The sequence below is a fragment of the Onychostoma macrolepis genome, chromosome 16 (genome assembly GCF_012432095.1).
Source record: "Onychostoma macrolepis isolate SWU-2019 chromosome 16, ASM1243209v1, whole genome shotgun sequence".
NCBI lineage: Eukaryota > Metazoa > Chordata > Actinopteri > Cypriniformes > Cyprinidae > Onychostoma > Onychostoma macrolepis.
The window spans coordinates 10753047-10771673 of NC_081170.1; the positions used below are offsets into that span (position 1 = coordinate 10753047).

Below are 18627 nucleotides of genomic sequence, written 5' to 3' on the forward strand. Positions count from 1 at the left end.
CCATGGATTCCCAAATGAATAAAATAAAGTCCAGCTGTACTTTTTATTATGGAAAACCTGGTCAGATTACAGAAGTAAAACAGGTTGTGAGCAGTTTTTGCAAGTTTTAAAGATTAAAAAATGCATACATTTTAACAAATGTGTAATTATTGAAAACTATTTTCATCAAAACAGTATCAAAAAATGTTATTGCACATAACTAGTGCCGTCACAGAACATCACTGAAAAACTTTGACATTTTAATCTATACACAATGTGACTTACAGAAGTTTTCATTTAGAATCATTTTTGCCTTTATTATGATAGGACAGATCAGAACTGACAGGAAGTGAAGTGGAGGAGAGAGAGAGAGATGGTGATGGTGATGGGTATGGGTATGGGTGGGGTGAGGGGTCAATAAAGGTCCTCAAGTTAGGATTCGTACTCGGGACACCCGTAGCACAATGGCGCTATATGTCGGCGCGCTGCCTACAAGGCTATCGACGCCAACATGACTGATAAAATTTTCTGCCAATTGATAAAAAATTAAAAAGGTAATTCCGACTATTCATTTCACAAATCGGACTTAAAAAACTATTCTCGCAATTTTGAGAAAAAAGTCTGAAAAAAAAAGTAAAATAATTGTGAGATATAACCTAGGAAGTGTGAGAAAAAGCCACAATTACCGTTTTTATCCCTTGGTGAAAACAGGAAAGCTTCCAGTCCGTACTTAGCTGACCATAAAAGTACCACAAACATAAAAAAATATATACGTATTTGCTATTGTTTTGGGGTGGGGAATGATTGCTAAATATGAGGGTGAAGAAAGTCTTTGCTCTAAAGTGTCATCTGGAAAGTCATCCTGGTTAAATGTCTCTTACACAAAGAGCTTCACATTCCTCCTGCGTGTTAAACCTGTTTTTGTTTCCTCCACATCCTCCAAACCAGAAGTGAATGCATTCATTCTGCTGGATGTCATAGTGCCAGCTTAAAACATAGTCACTGCAGGGCCCCACATCCTGTTTCATGAAGCACGCATCTGTGAGTGGAAACATCAGGAAAGAGTTTGATCAGTGAAACTTCAGGCGATGTTATAATCACCAGATCAAATCCTTTTCACCATGAGACAAGCAATTACAGAGACAGTTCATTTCTCACCATCCACTAATGCCGTTTCCTCTTTTGCGTGCAGAATTACTTCAGGATCTGGAGATTTAATAAAGAATAAAAATGCTTCAGCAGTTATTTTTTTATAGACAAAGCACATTGTGTGATTGTTGATTTCTTCAGTACAGTAGTTTGTCATTTCCGTGCCACTAGAGGCACCAAATAGAATTGCAAATTGTTCATAGGACTTGACATAGTAACCAGTGGTTTGAGTTTTGGGTGGGACTACATGCTTTTCCAAACAACCATGCAGAAAATGAAAAATACATTGAACTAGCCTAATCTGTTTTGCTGGTCTTTATCGGTCTGTCAGACTGGTATGTTGGCTATAGATTTAGAGGGGATTTTGGGCAACTTTTCAGCTATTCAGGCTGAAAGACCGACCAGATTTCTGAAATGGAAACCGGGGACATTTTGAAGTTCCACTGTAAACATACCACTGGAATCTCACTTGTTATTACAAATGAATTTAAAAATGAAGACAACACATTTAAAAAAAATTATTCTACAGTAGCTGAAGATCAGTTTGCTCAGGCTGAAGGACCAGCTTAAACTAAAAAGCTCCATTCACATTTTCTTTAAAAAAAAATGTAAAGTAGTTATTTTTGTAACTTGGTATGGTTCTGCTAGTAACACAGAGATTAAACAATTAAGCATCTTATATTCAAGGTTAGGTTACATTCAACTTTAATAGCAAAGCATATTTACAATGATTTATGAGACACTGCACGAAAGACTTACTTTGTTTTTCACAGATCTGAAGGCATTCCTTTTCTGAATTAAAACGGTTACTGTTTCCATCACAACCCCCGTACCAGAAGGGTAAACATGTACCGACCGCTTCATTATAGTACCAGCGCTGCACATATTCACCACAGATGGTGCCACGGTCACTGTTCAGGTGACACGGATCTGAAAGCAAAACACTTATTTACTGATAAGCCATGCAGAGGATCCTGTAATGTAATTATATATATATATACAAGCAACGTTTAAATAATACTGCTTTTGTTTAAAGTGTCCTTTTGTTGCATATGTTTAAACACTAGAGGCACTGTGATGTGAGCTGAGGCTTTTAAGAACGTACTATCAGCGCGGTCAATAGGAAAATTGACTCCTGAGTCTCCACGACCTGAGTTCTGCTGGTCCTCAGTCTCCTCCACTGCAGTGGATGGCACAGCAACACTAGGAAACAGCATTTGTTTTGACACTAGGCACACACAACTACACCACTTTTTGTGCAAAATTTATTTAAGTATACTTTATAATTCATTATAAATAAATTTAGATTTTAATAAAAGAAATTATATTTACATTTAGTCATTTAGCAGACATTTTATCCAAAGTGACTTACATACAAATGAGAACAACAGAAGCAATGTATTATATGAATGTATTTCTTTATTGCAGGTTTATTTTAATAACCTGCATCTTTGTAAAGAAGTACCTGCTTTCTTTCTATGTAAATTACATTATAAATAAACACATTACATACATTATAAATAAATCTATATATAAATGAAAAAAAAAACCTACTTTTATAAAAATTTCTTTTATTAACCTGCATCTTATTAAGATGCATCTTTCCATGTAAATATATAAATATTTTTATATAAATAAATAAATATAAGCTGTATCTTAATAAATAGGTATCTGCCTGCTTTCCATGTAAATTATATTTATAAAACATTTTTAAAAAGGTAACCTGCATCATTTTAAGTATGCATCTGCCTCCTATGAAAATTACATTTGTTATATGTAAATTACATTCACTATAAATGTATTTATTTATTTTCATTTCATTTCAGATTTTATTAACCTGCCTTTCTATGTAAATAAATAAATGTATATACATAAATAAATAAATGCACTCTATTGCCGGTTTTAAGCTGCATCTTAATAAGCACCTGCCTCTTTTTATGTAAATTACATTAATAAATAAATAAATTCATTGCAAATTTGCATGTCAAATGTAAATGACATGCATTAAATGTAAATTATATCATAACATTACATAAATAAGCATCTTCCTTCTTCTTGTTTTTTGAGACTTATTTATGGGCTTTTTTTTATGCCTTTATTTGGACAGGACAGTGTAGAGTAGACAAGAAAGCATTGGGTGAAGAGCGGGATCGGCAAAGGACCACGAGCCGGGATTCGAACTTGGGTCGCCGTGAGCGCAGTTGCGCTGTATGTCGGCGCACTAACTGCGAGGCTATTGGTGCCGACAGCATCTTCCTTCTTACTATGAAACTAAATAAATAAATAAACACAGTGATCAATGTTCAGTGTTACTTCTATGACCTCAAACAAACAGATATTTCACATTAGATGACAACAAATCAGATTTTATCAGCTGATACCTATATACAGGTCTCTCTGCAGCCTCGAATTCCAAACGCTGACCTGGACGCTGCTGAAAATTACTACACTGTTGCTGGAGTGTTGGATGAGGGTAGGTGTTCACATTTTCTGCAATCACAAATAAACTATATTAACACACACAAGCCCCTCAAGATGAACAAAGTTATGCAAAGCCATCCTTAAAGAGATAATTCACCTCACATTGAAAATAATATCATTTATTCACCCTCATGGTAATTTCACTGTGTTTTTTGTGCTTTCTGAGTGTCATCAGTGTGAGCATATTTTGACTGGGTGAACTATCCCAAAGTTTAAGTCCTCAAATCTGCATTAAAGGACATAAAGCATTCCTTACTGCTCAGAATGTGGAAGAACGTCCTCATGAAGCGCTGCGCGTACTCATGTTCTCCATGTTTCAAGTGGCCCAGGTGAATGATGTGCTGTTCTAAGGGGTAGCTGGCAAGCCCCTCCACCTGAGCGGTGCTGATGTGGTCACCCACCATCAGGGTGAAGAGAACAACACCCTCACACTTCGCCACCCTGGAGATAAAGTCCAGCTTCACTCTGTCCTGAGATGCCGTCTCCTCTCCAATGATGGCCAACACCATCTTGTTCTTGCGACCTTAGGAGCGGTGAGGATGCCCTGCATTATGGCGTATTCCATCGCAAGATCCAGCCGGGAAGAGCCTCCGGTTTGCTGTAGATCCTGGTAGATGCTCCGCTTCATTAAACTGCGATCTTGGAACTGCTGGAAGCCGAATATCACTTTGACACTGGACTGGCCTTCACTGTATGTGGAGCTCTGCTGGTAGACGGCCACTCTCGCTTGTCTGTCGGCCCCGTTGGGTTGACTGCTCACGACGATCTGATCGAGCACACCGCCGAGCACCTCCTTCACACCCTCGTACTCGTCAGACAGGATGCTACGGGAGCCGTCCACAATCACCGCCAAGTCCATGTCCAACTCCTGAGGAGCAGATGGCAGGTTGGTGCCATCACATTCTCTAGCTGGTCTGCAGGGATCTTAGAAGAGAAAAGAGAGCAGATATGATCACAAACAAACTACGACCACAGACCTCCATAGGGAGATCTGCAGAAATCAAACACCTATCATTCACAACGTTCTACACATGCTCCATTCCTTGCATGTATATTTATTAAATAGTTTTTTGTATTATTTAATGCTTTTAGCTCCCTATCAGAATATAGTACTTTTACACATTAATTTAATGAGAAATGTTTGAGTTCATATTGAATTGTCTGACCTTATTTGCAGACTTTTTGCAAATATAAACAATGTTTGAGACACTGTATTTAATGTAATTAAAATGACAGTGAAGACATTTATAATGTTACAAAAGATTTCTATTTCATATAAATGCTGAACTTGAACTTATTCATCGAGGAAATACTGGAAAAAAGTATCATGGTTTCCACAAAAATATTTTGCAGTTTTTCACACAATAATAATATTTCTTAAGTAGCAGATCAGCACATTAAAATTTCTGAAGGATCATGTGACAATAAAGACTGGACTAAGTTATTTTCAGTTGCAACAATACTTTACAATAATTTAAATAAATCAAACTTTTGAATGGCATATGATATGATATGATATGATATGATATGATATGATATGATATGATATGATATGATATGATATGATATGATATATGATATATGATATATGATATGATATGATATGATATGATATGATATATGATATGATATGATATGATATGATATGATATGATATGATATGATATGATATGGGTCTTCATATGGTTTCATGTAGCTCTGTTAAATATTAGATATCATTAGATATCACATTCATATTTTTTCACTAGCACTGGGTGTGAGAGAGATGGAGAGAAAGTACTGGGTCTTACCAAAGCAAATAACACAACTCTGGATCTTAGTGAGAGTAGTATTCTGGTCTTGCAATCTACCCAGCACAGTCAAGATAAAACTCTGGGTTTCATCTGCCTGCGTACAACAAAACACCCCACAATGAGAATGAATAGGCCTACACACTGTTAAAAACACTGTGTTTTGTATTAAAGCTTCTTCTGTTTCTGTTCTTCTGACACACACATCACGATTTAATAATTAAAGGGGCAGTCACCCAAAAGTAAAAATTCAGTCAGCATTCAGAAAGGTTTGAACAACCAATTCATGAACTTAAACTTAACAAGTAAGAGAAAGGTGTGACTTTAAAATTTGATTTGTAACAACATGAAGGCGAGTAAATGATGACAGAATTTAAATTTTTGTGTGAACTATTCCTTTAAATAATAAAAAGTTAAGTAAAATACAGATTTAAGTGTGCTTACAGTAACTTTACCTCAAAAGCTTTTCTGATATTAGGAACATTCCTTAGTGAGATGACCCCAAGCTTAATGTTCAGGGCTTTGTACTCTAGAATGGCTGTGGTGAGGGACGTGGAATCCTGAGATACTCCAGCGGTGAGGAAGATCGCTATCTTCCTCATCAGGACGCCCTTTCGCACACGCTTCAGGACATTCCTGCCCACAAACCGCATGGCAGCGCCTATGTTACGTCGATTTGAAGTGCGTTCCAGGGCGATGCTCTTCACCGCTTCAATAAGCTGCTTCTTGCGGTGATAGTCGGTGAAGCGGATCAGGTATTTGGTGTAGGAGCTGTAGGAGACCACAGCCACCCGAGCCCCCGTTGGGCAGCTGCTCTCTGCAATGTTGATATTGTCCAGCAGTCTAAGAACTACAGAACGCATGCGTTCAAAGCCTTGAGGAAGCACATCTTCAGACATGTCCAAGCCAATCACAAGATCAGTGGGGTATGCAGGGCATTTTATGTTATCTAGAGAAACAAATATAAGAGAGAGAAGAGTAAGAGACCATATTTAATAATCCATTTAATTTTAATTGAATGAATGAAATCGATTTTTAATTTTAATTTATAAAATTCATTTCACATTTTTGGGTTTAGAAAAAAGTTACCTACCTCTGCAGCAAACTGTTAAAAAAAACATAAAAATGTCAATAAAAAGCATGATCGTCATCATAAGACTATTATCTATTTCAAGAAAAAAAAAAAAGATTTCTTACCACAGTTGTCTCGGACATATGAGATCAGCTGACAGTCCTACAAAATCATTTATATTATTTAGATATGTATGTATATTTTCAATTAAACATTATTTCAATGTATTTATTTATGTTTCAAATTTAGACACTATTCTGATTATTGTGGAGTAACTATGCAAATATACTGTATTTGTACTATTTGTACTATATTTGTTATTTGTATTACATTTACACTACCACTTTTAGAATCTGAAAAAAATGCATCACAGTTTCCACAAAGATATTAAGCAGTACAAATGTTTTCAACATTGATAATATTAAGAAATGTTTCTTCAGTACCAAATTAGCATATTAGATTGATTTCTGAAGGATCGTGTGACACTGAAGACTGGAGTAACGGCTGCTAAAAATGTAGCTTTGCCATCACACAAATAAATTACATTTTAAAATATATTAAAATAGAAAACAAAATTTTAAATTGTTATTTTAGATTTTTAGTTTTTTACATTTAACATTATGTGAACTACAGTGTTATTTTCAAAATCCAACTTTTTTTTTTCCAGGTTCCGGTAAATATAAAATTTTAAATATTAAATTGTACAGCAGTAATAAAAAAAAATCTGAAACTTACAGAAATCTGTCTGGATCCTCGTGGTCCTTTTGGGCCCTATGTGAAGAAAACAACATTCTTTATCCCTTCAAATTCCCATGATCATTTGATGTGAATAATTTTAATATAAACATACCCTGTGTCCAGTCATGCCCTCGCTGCCAGGATTTCCACGTGATCCTGGCCTTCCAGCATCGCCCTGTTATCAGACATCCAATTAAGTCTCCTTAAGTTTCATAGAATGAGTAAAAAAATAAAACTTTTAAATGTTATTACCCCTCTTCCTCTGTTGCCTTTAGGACCAACACCTCCACTTCTTCCTTTAAAACCCTGATCACCCTGAATGTCAAAAAAAGAGAGTGACTAAACATTGTTCACTCATTATTGGTTATACTATCAAGTGATTATTTTAGAACCAATCACATTATAATTAATGTACTTCCAAGTTTTGGATGAATGAAAACTCACCTGAAGTCCAGGATAACCAGGGAAACCAGAATCTCCCTTAGAAAAATAATTTATACATATATATTAAAAGACTTTACGTTGTTTTTAGTGATATAATACCATACTGTATATTGTGGCCTTGCACAAATTTGATATTTGAGAACAAATTATTGCAACATAATTCTCTATAAACCTTCTGTCCATCGGGTCCTGGGAATCCAAAGCCATCTGCACCATCTTTTCCCTATAATTAGAAATAAACGCTGCAATCAGTGGTTGCATCTGTGTCTAATGTTAATTAAAGACAATCAGACAAATTGTTGGATTGTTACATTTAAGAACAAAACAGCATTTCTGAATTTGCTAAATGATGATGTTTTGGTAGCGTATAAAAAAGAAAGAAAAAGTAACCGGCAGTCCTCTTGGGCCTGGAGGTCCGGAAGCTCCCTTCTCTCCAGGATCACCTGGCTGGCCCTTTAAGGCGAAAGCAAGATGAGCAGGTTTAGTACTAAAAAAGCTTAAATTTATAAATAAAGAGGATGATTTTAAAACAAGTCACTGACCTTCTGTCCCCTGGACCCAGAGCTTCCTTTAGATCCTGGCCTTCCTGGAGAGCCAGGAGATCCCTGTGTAAAAGAAATCAACACAATCTCATTGATGGCCAGATGTGGTTTACTGGATATTAATGGCAACAATAACCAAATAAAATAGTCAATTCATTGTTTTTCAACATGTACCTGAGGTCCAGGTAGACCAATATGACCTTTCTGCCCAACTGGACCAGGTGGACCACGAGCACCCTGAACAGAGACAGAAAGAAAGACAAGCGCAAACTCAAAATATTTACATAAATCCAATTTGAGTGTCAAATGCATTTTGAATGGGGGTTACATACATTTCACATAATTAATAGTACTCCAAAACAAATGTCATCTTCAATTGCATCTTTTCTTACTGTTAACAAACTGGCAAACAAATCAGCTACAACTCTGCATATTTTTTGGATTATCATTATAGGGTCCACCTTGTATTTATTGATAGATTTAGAAATAAAGAAATAGGAACAATTTGTACATTACCAGTGGACCTGTGGCTCCAGGGAGTCCTTGTAGTCCTGGTGCTCCTGGAGGCCCTCTGGGACCCTGAATTGACCAGCAAAAAAGTCATTTGGTATAATTTTAAAAGTAGCTTAAATATTATTTCGACGGTACTTTACCAGCAGACCCGCTGAGCCTCTTCTGCCATCAGGACCCTAAAAATAAAGATTGAGATATTAAAAGAGAAAACAGGCTTATAAGTTAATACTTCTGTACTATATTTACATATCAAAGATTAAGATTAATTTACTGGTCTGCCATTATCACCAATTAGGCCAGGAAAACCATCTTGTCCTGGTTCACCCTGTTCACACAGAGAGAATGGTAAGAAAATAAGAGATTGATATTTGTTGTTAAATCATTCATATATATATATATATATATATATATATACATACACACACACACACACAACCCGGAAATGTTGGGGCGTTTTTAAAATTTGAATAAAATGAAAACTAAAAGATTTCCAAATCATATGAGCCAATATTTTATTCACAATAGAACATAGAGAACATAACAAATGTTTAAATGGAGAAATTTTGCACTTTTATCCACTAAATGAGCTCATTTCAAATTTGATGCCTGCTACAGGTATCAAAAAAGTTGGCACGGGGGCAACAAAGGGATGAAAAAGCAAGAAATTTTGAAAATATTCAGCTGGAAAACATCTAGCAACTAATTAAGGTAATTGACATCAGGTCTGTATCTATGTTCCATTATGAATAAAATATTGGCTCTTATTCTATTAGTTTTCATTTTATTCAAATTTAAAAACGTCCCAACATTTCCGAATTGGTTGTATAGATATATATATATATATATATATATATATATATATATACACACACACACAAGGACTAAGCAACAATAAAAATAAATACTAATAATAAAATGTATAATAAATACATAGTCGACAACAAATTTCATTATCAATCATTACTGGTCTTTTGTCACTGACATCTGTTTCTTGGGTTACAGTTTTTATATCTGTTTTTATGTTTTTACAGCATTACTGTAAATATGAACAGTTTTTGGATCAGTCAGGATGCAAAATAACATGTTTTCCAAAAAATACAGAATACAGAAAATAAAATGACATTTTATTCAAATGTCAATCAAAAAAATTACAAACAACATATCAGTTTATCAATTTTATTTGCAGCCCTAAAATTTATATTAATACACTTAGACATGTAAATGTAAAATGGCACTGTCAAGGGTCAGTTGTTAGTAAAATTAAATAATCTCCCCATACCTGAATGCCTGGGCCACCGATGTCACCTTTAGGACCGCGGGAGTTGTTGTCTAATCCTGGACTTCCCTGATTATAATGAAATGCATTAACAGGGTACAAATTCAGCCAAACACTACTGGAACATCTGCTGCATGACGTTTATCAGTCGCTGTCCTTGCACCTGCTATTATTCCCCATAATTCACTATTTTGCTTCAAGATGCTAGAGACATTCTTTGCCAAATTTGGCAACAAGAAACAATGTTAACCACAAACCATTCCTTTGGAACAGAGTGAGCTTGACAAATGAACTGAATTACTGTATGCAAACTGATTTGAACAATCTTTTGAAATCAATGGAAATTAAAAATAATCATTCCAATGATTGAACTGTGTTTTGTTACATTAAAGGATAACTATGTGCAGCTGAAGTCTACTAACCGGATCTCCTCTTAGGCCTCGCTGTCCTGGGTTTCCGAGGTCTCCTCTGATACCTCTTGGACCCTGCAGTTTGAGTACAATGAAGATCATACATATGAATATATCAATTAAATTAAAGCACTAAAGAGAGACTGTGTCATTGCTGATAAGCACAAAGAAAAATATATGTGATGGATTTTACTGGGCTGCCTGGATCTCCTCGCTCTCCTGGGCTTCCTGCTGCTCCTGTTACACCCTGAGAGGAACAAACAGATGTGGAATTTCTTTTAACAACAGAAATGCAAGACTTTCATATTGTAAAAATTCAGGGGAAACTAAATATTTCAGTTTCTTGACAAAATGTGCAATTGTTAGATGTTTGCTAAGTGGTTAATATATAATACGTCTTATGTAAATAAAGTTAATATAATAGTGAGACTGCCTTAGAAAGCATTTAAGATGTTATATAGATATTACTGTATATATTTAAGATAACCTTTGTTTATTTTAGTTTGCATCATATCTATGTATCACCCCTTGATTACTCACTGGATGTCAGAAGTACACCATCATTTTCTTACCTGTTCACCATTTACCCCATCTAAACCATCTTCTCCATCATCTCCCTATTAAAAAAGAAGATTAAAAGAGACTCATGACATTAATAAGCAATCAGCGGTTACATTACTTTCATTAACAAGCCAAATGAAAGCAAATAAGAAAGGAGACAGGAATATGCAACCTCATAAAAACAACAGAAACCACAGGTTAAAACAAACCTTTCCAAATGGCATTCAAAGACAGTAATCCAAACACAGATGCTGGTTAGTAACTGCTGTCTGGCAATAATTATGTAGAAACTTGTATGATGTATAAAGCTATCTATTTGGCTCTCTCTACAGAGCTTAAATGTTCAGGTGAACTTCAGATGCCAGTGTCCATATTGTTATGTTTGTACTCACATTGTCACCTCTGTAGCCTCTGCCACCCTGAAGAAAAATAAACAAACAGCAAAAATTAAATGTTGAAAAGTCACATTTAAAATTAAGAAAACACATAGCACTGCCTGTTACCTTTATGCCTCTTCTTCCAATGCATCCCTGATGTCCTCGAGTTCCATTCAACCCGGGAAGCCCTCTATCACCCTGAAACACACATGTATTGTACATGAAAGTCACATCACTACTTTAGTATGTTCAGTATATATTCAGATATTGAATTTTACACAAAAAAAATTTGAATTTTACACAAAAATGAATAGTACTTCTCACAGATGCAGTGCAATTCAAAAGTTAGAGGTTTTAAGGTTTTTAATGATTTTTAAGTAAGTCTTTTATGCCTGCCAAGGCTACATTTATTTGATAAAAAAATATATAGTAAACAAAACGGTAATATTGTGAAATACTGTTACAGTTTAAATGGCCGTTTTTATTTTAATATATTTTAAAATATAATTTATTCCTGTGACGGCAAAGCTGAATTTAATCAATCACATCAATTACATTCAAATTACAATCACTCAGTCAAAATACTGTGCTGCTTAATATTTTGTGGAAACCATGATTTAGAAATGTATAGATATTTTGAACAATGTCCAATCTCTGCTGTCACTATTGATTAATTTAATGCATCCTTGATGATCCTTGATGAATATTAATTGCTTAAAAAAAAAAAATTCTTACTGACCTCCAAACTTTTAATGATTGTGTGTTAAAATAGTAACTCCACATGAGATGATGACTACAGTCATATCATTGGCCAAGAAAAAGTTTTTTTTAATTCTAGATTTAATCACTATAGCAAGTTGTAATGAATTTTCTATTTTTAATTTTATTTTCTTCATTTTTTAACATTATTTTCTTCTGTAAAGATGAACGATGTGAATTGTAAAAGCACAAATAAACTGCAAAAAAATGTATACATATTTTTTACAATGGATTCAGCAACCAAAAACTTGCAGTCCAGTTCAGGACTATTTTCATGTCGGGCCAGGGTAACAGTTGTTGTAACATTAGTATTTCGACAAACTGTGTTAGCAATTAAAAAACAGTAAGGATACAAATAGCACAAACACAATGAGGTCCAAGGGCATTGTAAAGTAACTTGCTTATCACATAAAAGTTGAATGTAAATTGAAGAACCTACAGGTAATCCTTCTTCTCCAGGGAAACCAGAAAGTCCGCTCAGTCCAGGTGACCCCTGATCAGCAGTAGAGTGAAAAATTAAAAACACTTATCTCCACTTATCTCAAATATTGTTCAGTAAATCCTCAGTCCTAAATCTAATCACCTTCACCCCTGGACGACCATAATTTCCACGTGCTCCCTCATGACCAGTGCATTTACACATAACATTACAGCATTCCCTTGAGGCAACTGTATCCTGCGGATTGGAAGAAAGTGCACGAGTGAGAAACACTTGGAGGAAGGCGTTTTATGTTATAAAGCGACTGTTGATACCAACACTTGACATCCTGACATCTTTCTTCAGCACTCTTTAAAAACTCACAGCTGTTTCCCTTCCTCTTAGAGAGCCACACTCCCACCCACAGGAAGCCATTTGTTTACACATCAGTCAAAACACTGTTGTGATTGCTAAGGCAGCTAATGTACTTCAAATAACAATGCACTTGCATGTGACAAATAAGGCCCAAAATTTCTCATAGCACTAAAATTGTGAAATACAGAGCTATTCCTCATGGCCATGATCCGATTCTCTCAAATTCTCATCCTTTGGTCTATGATTTGGATTTTTAAATTGACTTACAATCTGCTTCTGCATGACACTGGCCACATTCTGCATGCCGATAGAGAGAAGCTGATTGTAGTGCATCCCTCGACCGAATTCCAGACTCTGCAGGTCAGCAGAGTTTTTAAATCCTTCTAGCGCCACAGTCATCAATGCTTTTACACCTGTGAATGTCACAAAGGGAGTCTTAGTAAACATAATGAGCATATTCAGCCTCCGTTGATTTGAAGCAGGCACATCTGTAACTGTAACTGCAGCATGGAGTGCAGTGTTTTAAAGAAACTCATTGCTGTTTAATCGCTGTACCACTGGTCCTGAGGCTGTTGACGGCAAGCTGAAGGTCCTCAACAGGCTCATCCAACCCGTCTGTAAAGATGATCAGCACCTAGAAAGAGAAATCAAAGAAAAACGTTCTTCCCTGATGAAAAGACCAGCTTAGAACAACATCAATATCCTTATTGGTTCATGCTGGTTTATGGTGGTCAGTGCTGGTTCAATTAATCAATCAATCAATCAATCAATCAGTCTGTCTGTCTGTCTATCTCCGATGTATTTTTCAGAAGAGCTGGTTTGGTAATTCTCACCTTTACATAAGAATTTGAAGCTCTGAACTTCTCCTCAAACGAGCGTAGAAGCTGGGTGTTGAATTTCAGAGATTGTGAAGACTGAAGTGCCATCACTTTTTTTACCACACCTTCATCGTACTCTTCGAAGGAAAAATCATCCAGCCTCTTGCCATTAGCATCGACCAATCGGAAGCCTACATTGGTATTGAGGGTTGGGCTGCGGATACAGCACAGGTTGTGCACAACTGAAATGTACCGGATGATCTCGGGCAGGTAGGACTGCAGCTTTTTCTGGTCTATAAATATTGACCGAGAACTTGAACTGGTGCGCGAGTTATCAAATCCGATGCCAATGTCTATAGTACAACCTAAATAAAGAGAGACAGAATTTTTATGTGATAAATTGAATGCTGTCAATGTTCTAATCACGCTAAAGGTAATAAATAGCTGATATTCAAATTCTATCCTATTTTGCCTAATTGAATTAAAAGTAAAATGATTTTAAATGCTGCAAAGAACATTATAATGTGCAATATGAAAAATCTGCATTTAGAGATTTGCTAAAGATTTCATTTAACAGTAAATTAATAGTTAAACCATTAGTGTTAATAAAGATTCATTTTAAGTGAGAGTTAGATGACAGTTAATATGAAAGATAATTTAAATGACAAAATATGGGAAATTAACAATTAATTCTGAAAAATTAATATCCAATATCAAACAAAAATGATAAGCAAAAAAAAAATACAGGCCAATAACAGTACAAATACAGTACAAAGAAACTGTGGATTCCTAATTTGGTGTTACTCTTATACTCTAGGTATATTCTAATTTATTTTCAGTTCTACAATTTAATATCACACATATATGGTATTTCTACTCACTTGATTCTATGTTTTGAGGAACACAGAGGGCATCAACAAATGTTGCTGTTGTCAGATTAAGGTAGTTGAAGTTCTGCACTCTGAATATCCTATCAGGTGACCCGGCAATATAACTGAGCTGCGACATTGAGACATCATCCCCAATTCCAATAACAAAGATGTTAATTTGAAGGCGTCGGAGATATTCAGCTGCTTTGTCCACACTGTCTGATGAAATGCCATCAGTAATAAGTACAAGATTTTGCGGTATGCCGCTCTCTCTGCGACTCCCTTTGCTCTGCTCGAAGAATTCCACAACGTTAAGCAGAGCGTTTCCAATTTTTGTCCCTTCTTTAATTTGCTCGATTTGTTGAATTGCTGATTTCACCCCCTCCACATCTTCATGCTCATTTAAGTAGAACTCCTTCCGATATGAGCTGCTGAACTGGGCTATACCAATTCTTAAAAGTTCTGGAGAAATACGCAGCTGGTTCATAACATTTAGCAAGAAAGCAATCATAGTTCTCCATGGCTCCTCCTTGATGCTTTCAGATCCATCAATCAGAAACACCAGGTCGGCTACCTCTATCTGGCATTCTGCAAGACAGAATAATCAGAGACAATCCAGTTCTGGTCATGTTGAGAAATCTGACATCTAATTTGACTTTTAATTCTTAAAGTCTGAAGCAAAAGCTTTTACCTGGTTTGGTTGCATTGCAAAGCTCACTGGAGACGTTCTTCTGCAGTCCTTTAAGGCCCTCGTAATTATCAACATGGAAGACTTTGTTTTTGTTCTGGGTAATGATTTCTAGCTCGCTCTCTTTAGCTCTAGCCACTCCAATTCCATACACATTTATATGTTTTTTCGCAAACTCAGCAGCCCGTGCACGTAAATTGTCTGGATCTCTAGCATCACCATCCGTAATTACGAACAGCATTTGAGGGATGCCCCGTTTCTGGCGTCCACCATTCTCTTCTTTGAAGTAATTGAGCGCGTATCCGAGAGCCTTAGCTGTGTTGTCGTTTCCAGTTGGGGACTTCAAGGTTTCTATGGCCTCAATTACCTGACGTTTATTGTTGTACTGGTTTAAAGAGAATTGAGTTGGAGTGCCTGAGTAAACAATAACGCCAATGCGAATTAGATTGTCCCCAATCTGAGTGCTGTTCACCACGGAGAGTAAAAAGTTTCTAATGTTTTCAAAGTCTTGAATACGAATCCGTCTGGTGCACTGCACCAGGAAGATCACATCAGCCAACTGCTTGCTCGGACAATCTACAAGTAATATGAGAAAAACGTTTATTAATATTCCATTAAAAAAACCATGTACTCCAAGACTAGCTTAAACAAGCATAAATTGCCAGACTGGTCTAAGATGGTTTATTCTAGTGCTTGCTTGATATTGGTCATATCTATGTTTTTCACAGCAAAACTTTGTAGTCAACCAACATATCTGCATTTGAATAATTTTAACCGGGTTACTAACAAGAAGCAGAACTGCTACTCAAATAAGTTAGTTCACACAAAAATTAAAATGGCCCCATGATTTACTCACCCTAACCGCTAACTGTGTTACACGTGTACACGAGAGAGTGGCGTTACAATGGATGGTGTAGGATGTAGGCATAGCCTAAGCTCCGGTGAGAAGTGATGAACGCAGAAGTTCAGAGAGGAGAGCAAAAGAAAACACTGGTCATGAATTGGAAGTACAAAACGAGGATTTGTAAAGGAAAACGTCAGAGGATTTCGATATAATCCAAGAAGAGACTGGTTTTCTTTTGCTGTAAACGCCACTCTCTTTTATATGCGCATACGACAGTTAGCAGAAGCTATGGATAACGATTTATAAAGTTTTAAATATGGATGTTTTTCTAACACAAACGTGTCGCTTTGCTTCAAGGCCTTTATTAACTTTATTAACTCTTTATTAATTAAAATTGTGTGCAAAACTAACCTGCTGAAATTTGCTCTTAATGTAACGTCTTTACTTTTGAAAAAAATGTATTAAAATTTACCAAGGGTGGCATTTTGCAGCCTGTTGAATATTTTGGGACTATAAATGAGTACATTGAACTTTCTGTCAATCCAATTTAAATTCCAATTCAACTTCCTGCAGAATTCACAATTCAACTCATGAAATGAAAGAAAGAAATTCAAAATTTTTCCAAACCCTAAATAAATACACAACATCCAAAACACAAAGCTGATCTTTTCAACAGGGATGTGCTGTAAACATGGCATAAATGAACATTTTAGGAATGTTTTTGTTTCACCTGTTTTGCTGCAGAGCTTGAATTGGAGGTTTTTGTCAATGGACTTAAGTGCATCAAAATCCTTCTCCACGTACACTTTATCTCGAGTTCCACTGATCTCCCAGAGCTGTGTGGTGTTTACAGTGCCCACACCTATTGAGAAGATGGTCACACCCTTGTCTCTAATGGCCTTTGCAGGTGCAGCGACAGCATCATGAGCTTCCCCATCTGTGATAACTACAAGGAACTGTGGAACATCAGGCCGACCGCCGTTGGATTTGTCAAAATACTTTGAAATAAATGAGAGCGCTTTTCCTGTGTATGTGTTTCCTGTTAGCTGTATAATGCTGTTGATAGCTTTCGCTACTTCATCTTGGTTGTAGAACCTATTCAGTGGAAACTGCTCCCGTGGATTATCGCTGAACTGAACCACCCCAATATGAACATTGTCTTCTCCAATAACGGTACCATTTACGACTTTGGTAATAAACATCTTCATTGATGTAAAGTCAAGGCTATAAATGCTAGAAGAGCCGTCAATCAAAAACATGATATCTGCCACTTTGTTCTTGCAGGCTAAAGAAAGTAGAAGAAAAAAATCTAGTAAATATATCTAACAAATTTAAAATTAGAATTAAAATCTTTACGCTACACTACCATCCAAAAGTTTGTGGAATTTTAAGAATTTTTTAATGTTTTTGAATGCTTACAAAGTAAAAACAGTAATCCTGTAAAATATTATTATAATTTTAAATTACTGTTAACTACCATATTTGAATGGATTTCAAAAATGTATTCCTGTTATGGCAAAGCTGAATTTTCAGAAGCCATTAATTGAATCTTCAGTTTCACAAGTTACTTCAGAAATAACTCTTATATGCTGATTTGGTGCTCAAAAAAGTTTATCATTATTAATCTTGGGAAAAACTGTGTTGCAGTTTAGTAGAAAATATAGTAGCTTTTTCCCAGATTCTTTGATGTATAGATAGTTCAAAAGAACAGTTTGTATTTGAAAATGAATTATCTTTTGTAATATTATAAATGTTACTGTGACATCAGTTTACTGTGTCCATGTTGAATAAAAGCATTAATTTCTTTCAAAAAAGCAAAAAAAACATACTTTCCTCAAACTTTTGAATGGTAGTGTATCTTTAATAAGCATTTTAATGTTTTCAAGTTTGTTTAAATGTATGTTGTTTCAAACCAGACAAAAAAATTGATTTTTTTCAGTATATGTATTAGTCTTACCCTCTTGTGAACAAATATCTGTGATAATTTCGTTCTTGAGGGTATTCAGAGCATCATAGTTCCTCACATAGAACTGCTTAGTTGCATCATCCGTCATTATCAAGAGCTCAGCAGGGTTGGCATCCCTTAATCCAATGGCATAGACTGAAACACCTTGAATCCTCAGCTCTGCCGCTGGTTTACTCACCTCATCTTGGGATTTCTTATCAGTAATGACAATGAGAATCTCCTGCACCTTAGCCGGACGGGATGCTTTAGCCTGACTAAAGAGATCGGCCACATAAGTTAGTGCTTTGCCTGTCTCTATGCCTCCATAGGGCTGAATGATGTTCTTCACAGCCGCTTCTAAGGAGATTCTGTTTTTGTGCTCCGTCAGGCTGAACTGTAGAGTCGGATCACGGTTGACTTTCACAACTCCCACACGAACTTGATTGGGTCCGATGTTGAATAGTTGCAGGAAGCCTAGGATAAATTTCTTCACGTCTTCAAAGTCGGCACGAGTGCTGCCAGAGTGGTCCAACAAGAAATAAATATCGGCTTCCTCTGTGTTTACACATCCTAAAAGTG

At 35.9% G+C, this 18627-nt stretch overlaps 1 protein-coding gene across 1 annotated transcript in view; it reads right to left on the minus strand.

The window, feature by feature from the left end:
• Nucleotides 1-15: 15 nt before the first annotated feature.
• The window catches only part of col6a4a (collagen, type VI, alpha 4a), a 33189-nt gene continuing 14577 nt past the window's right edge, over nt 16-18627 (minus strand). Inside the window, 37 exon segments of the mRNA XM_058745759.1 lie at nt 16-1018; nt 1138-1185; nt 1888-2058; nt 2234-2331; nt 3510-3618; nt 3866-4132; nt 4135-4533; nt 5400-5496; nt 5855-6348; nt 6493-6504; nt 6597-6633; nt 7207-7242; nt 7322-7384; nt 7462-7524; nt 7654-7689; nt 7826-7876; nt 8044-8106; nt 8196-8258; nt 8370-8432; nt 8712-8774; nt 8849-8884; nt 8980-9033; nt 9988-10053; nt 10407-10469; nt 10588-10641; nt 10967-11011; nt 11348-11374; nt 11459-11530; nt 12531-12584; nt 12675-12767; nt 13152-13297; nt 13440-13518; nt 13718-14067; nt 14584-15159; nt 15263-15835; nt 16834-17388; nt 18061-18618. Of these exon segments, the coding sequence (XP_058601742.1) occupies nt 846-1018; nt 1138-1185; nt 1888-2058; nt 2234-2331; nt 3510-3618; nt 3866-4132; nt 4135-4533; nt 5400-5496; nt 5855-6348; nt 6493-6504; nt 6597-6633; nt 7207-7242; nt 7322-7384; nt 7462-7524; nt 7654-7689; nt 7826-7876; nt 8044-8106; nt 8196-8258; nt 8370-8432; nt 8712-8774; nt 8849-8884; nt 8980-9033; nt 9988-10053; nt 10407-10469; nt 10588-10641; nt 10967-11011; nt 11348-11374; nt 11459-11530; nt 12531-12584; nt 12675-12767; nt 13152-13297; nt 13440-13518; nt 13718-14067; nt 14584-15159; nt 15263-15835; nt 16834-17388; nt 18061-18618 (5807 nt within the window). The 3' untranslated portion in view covers nt 16-845.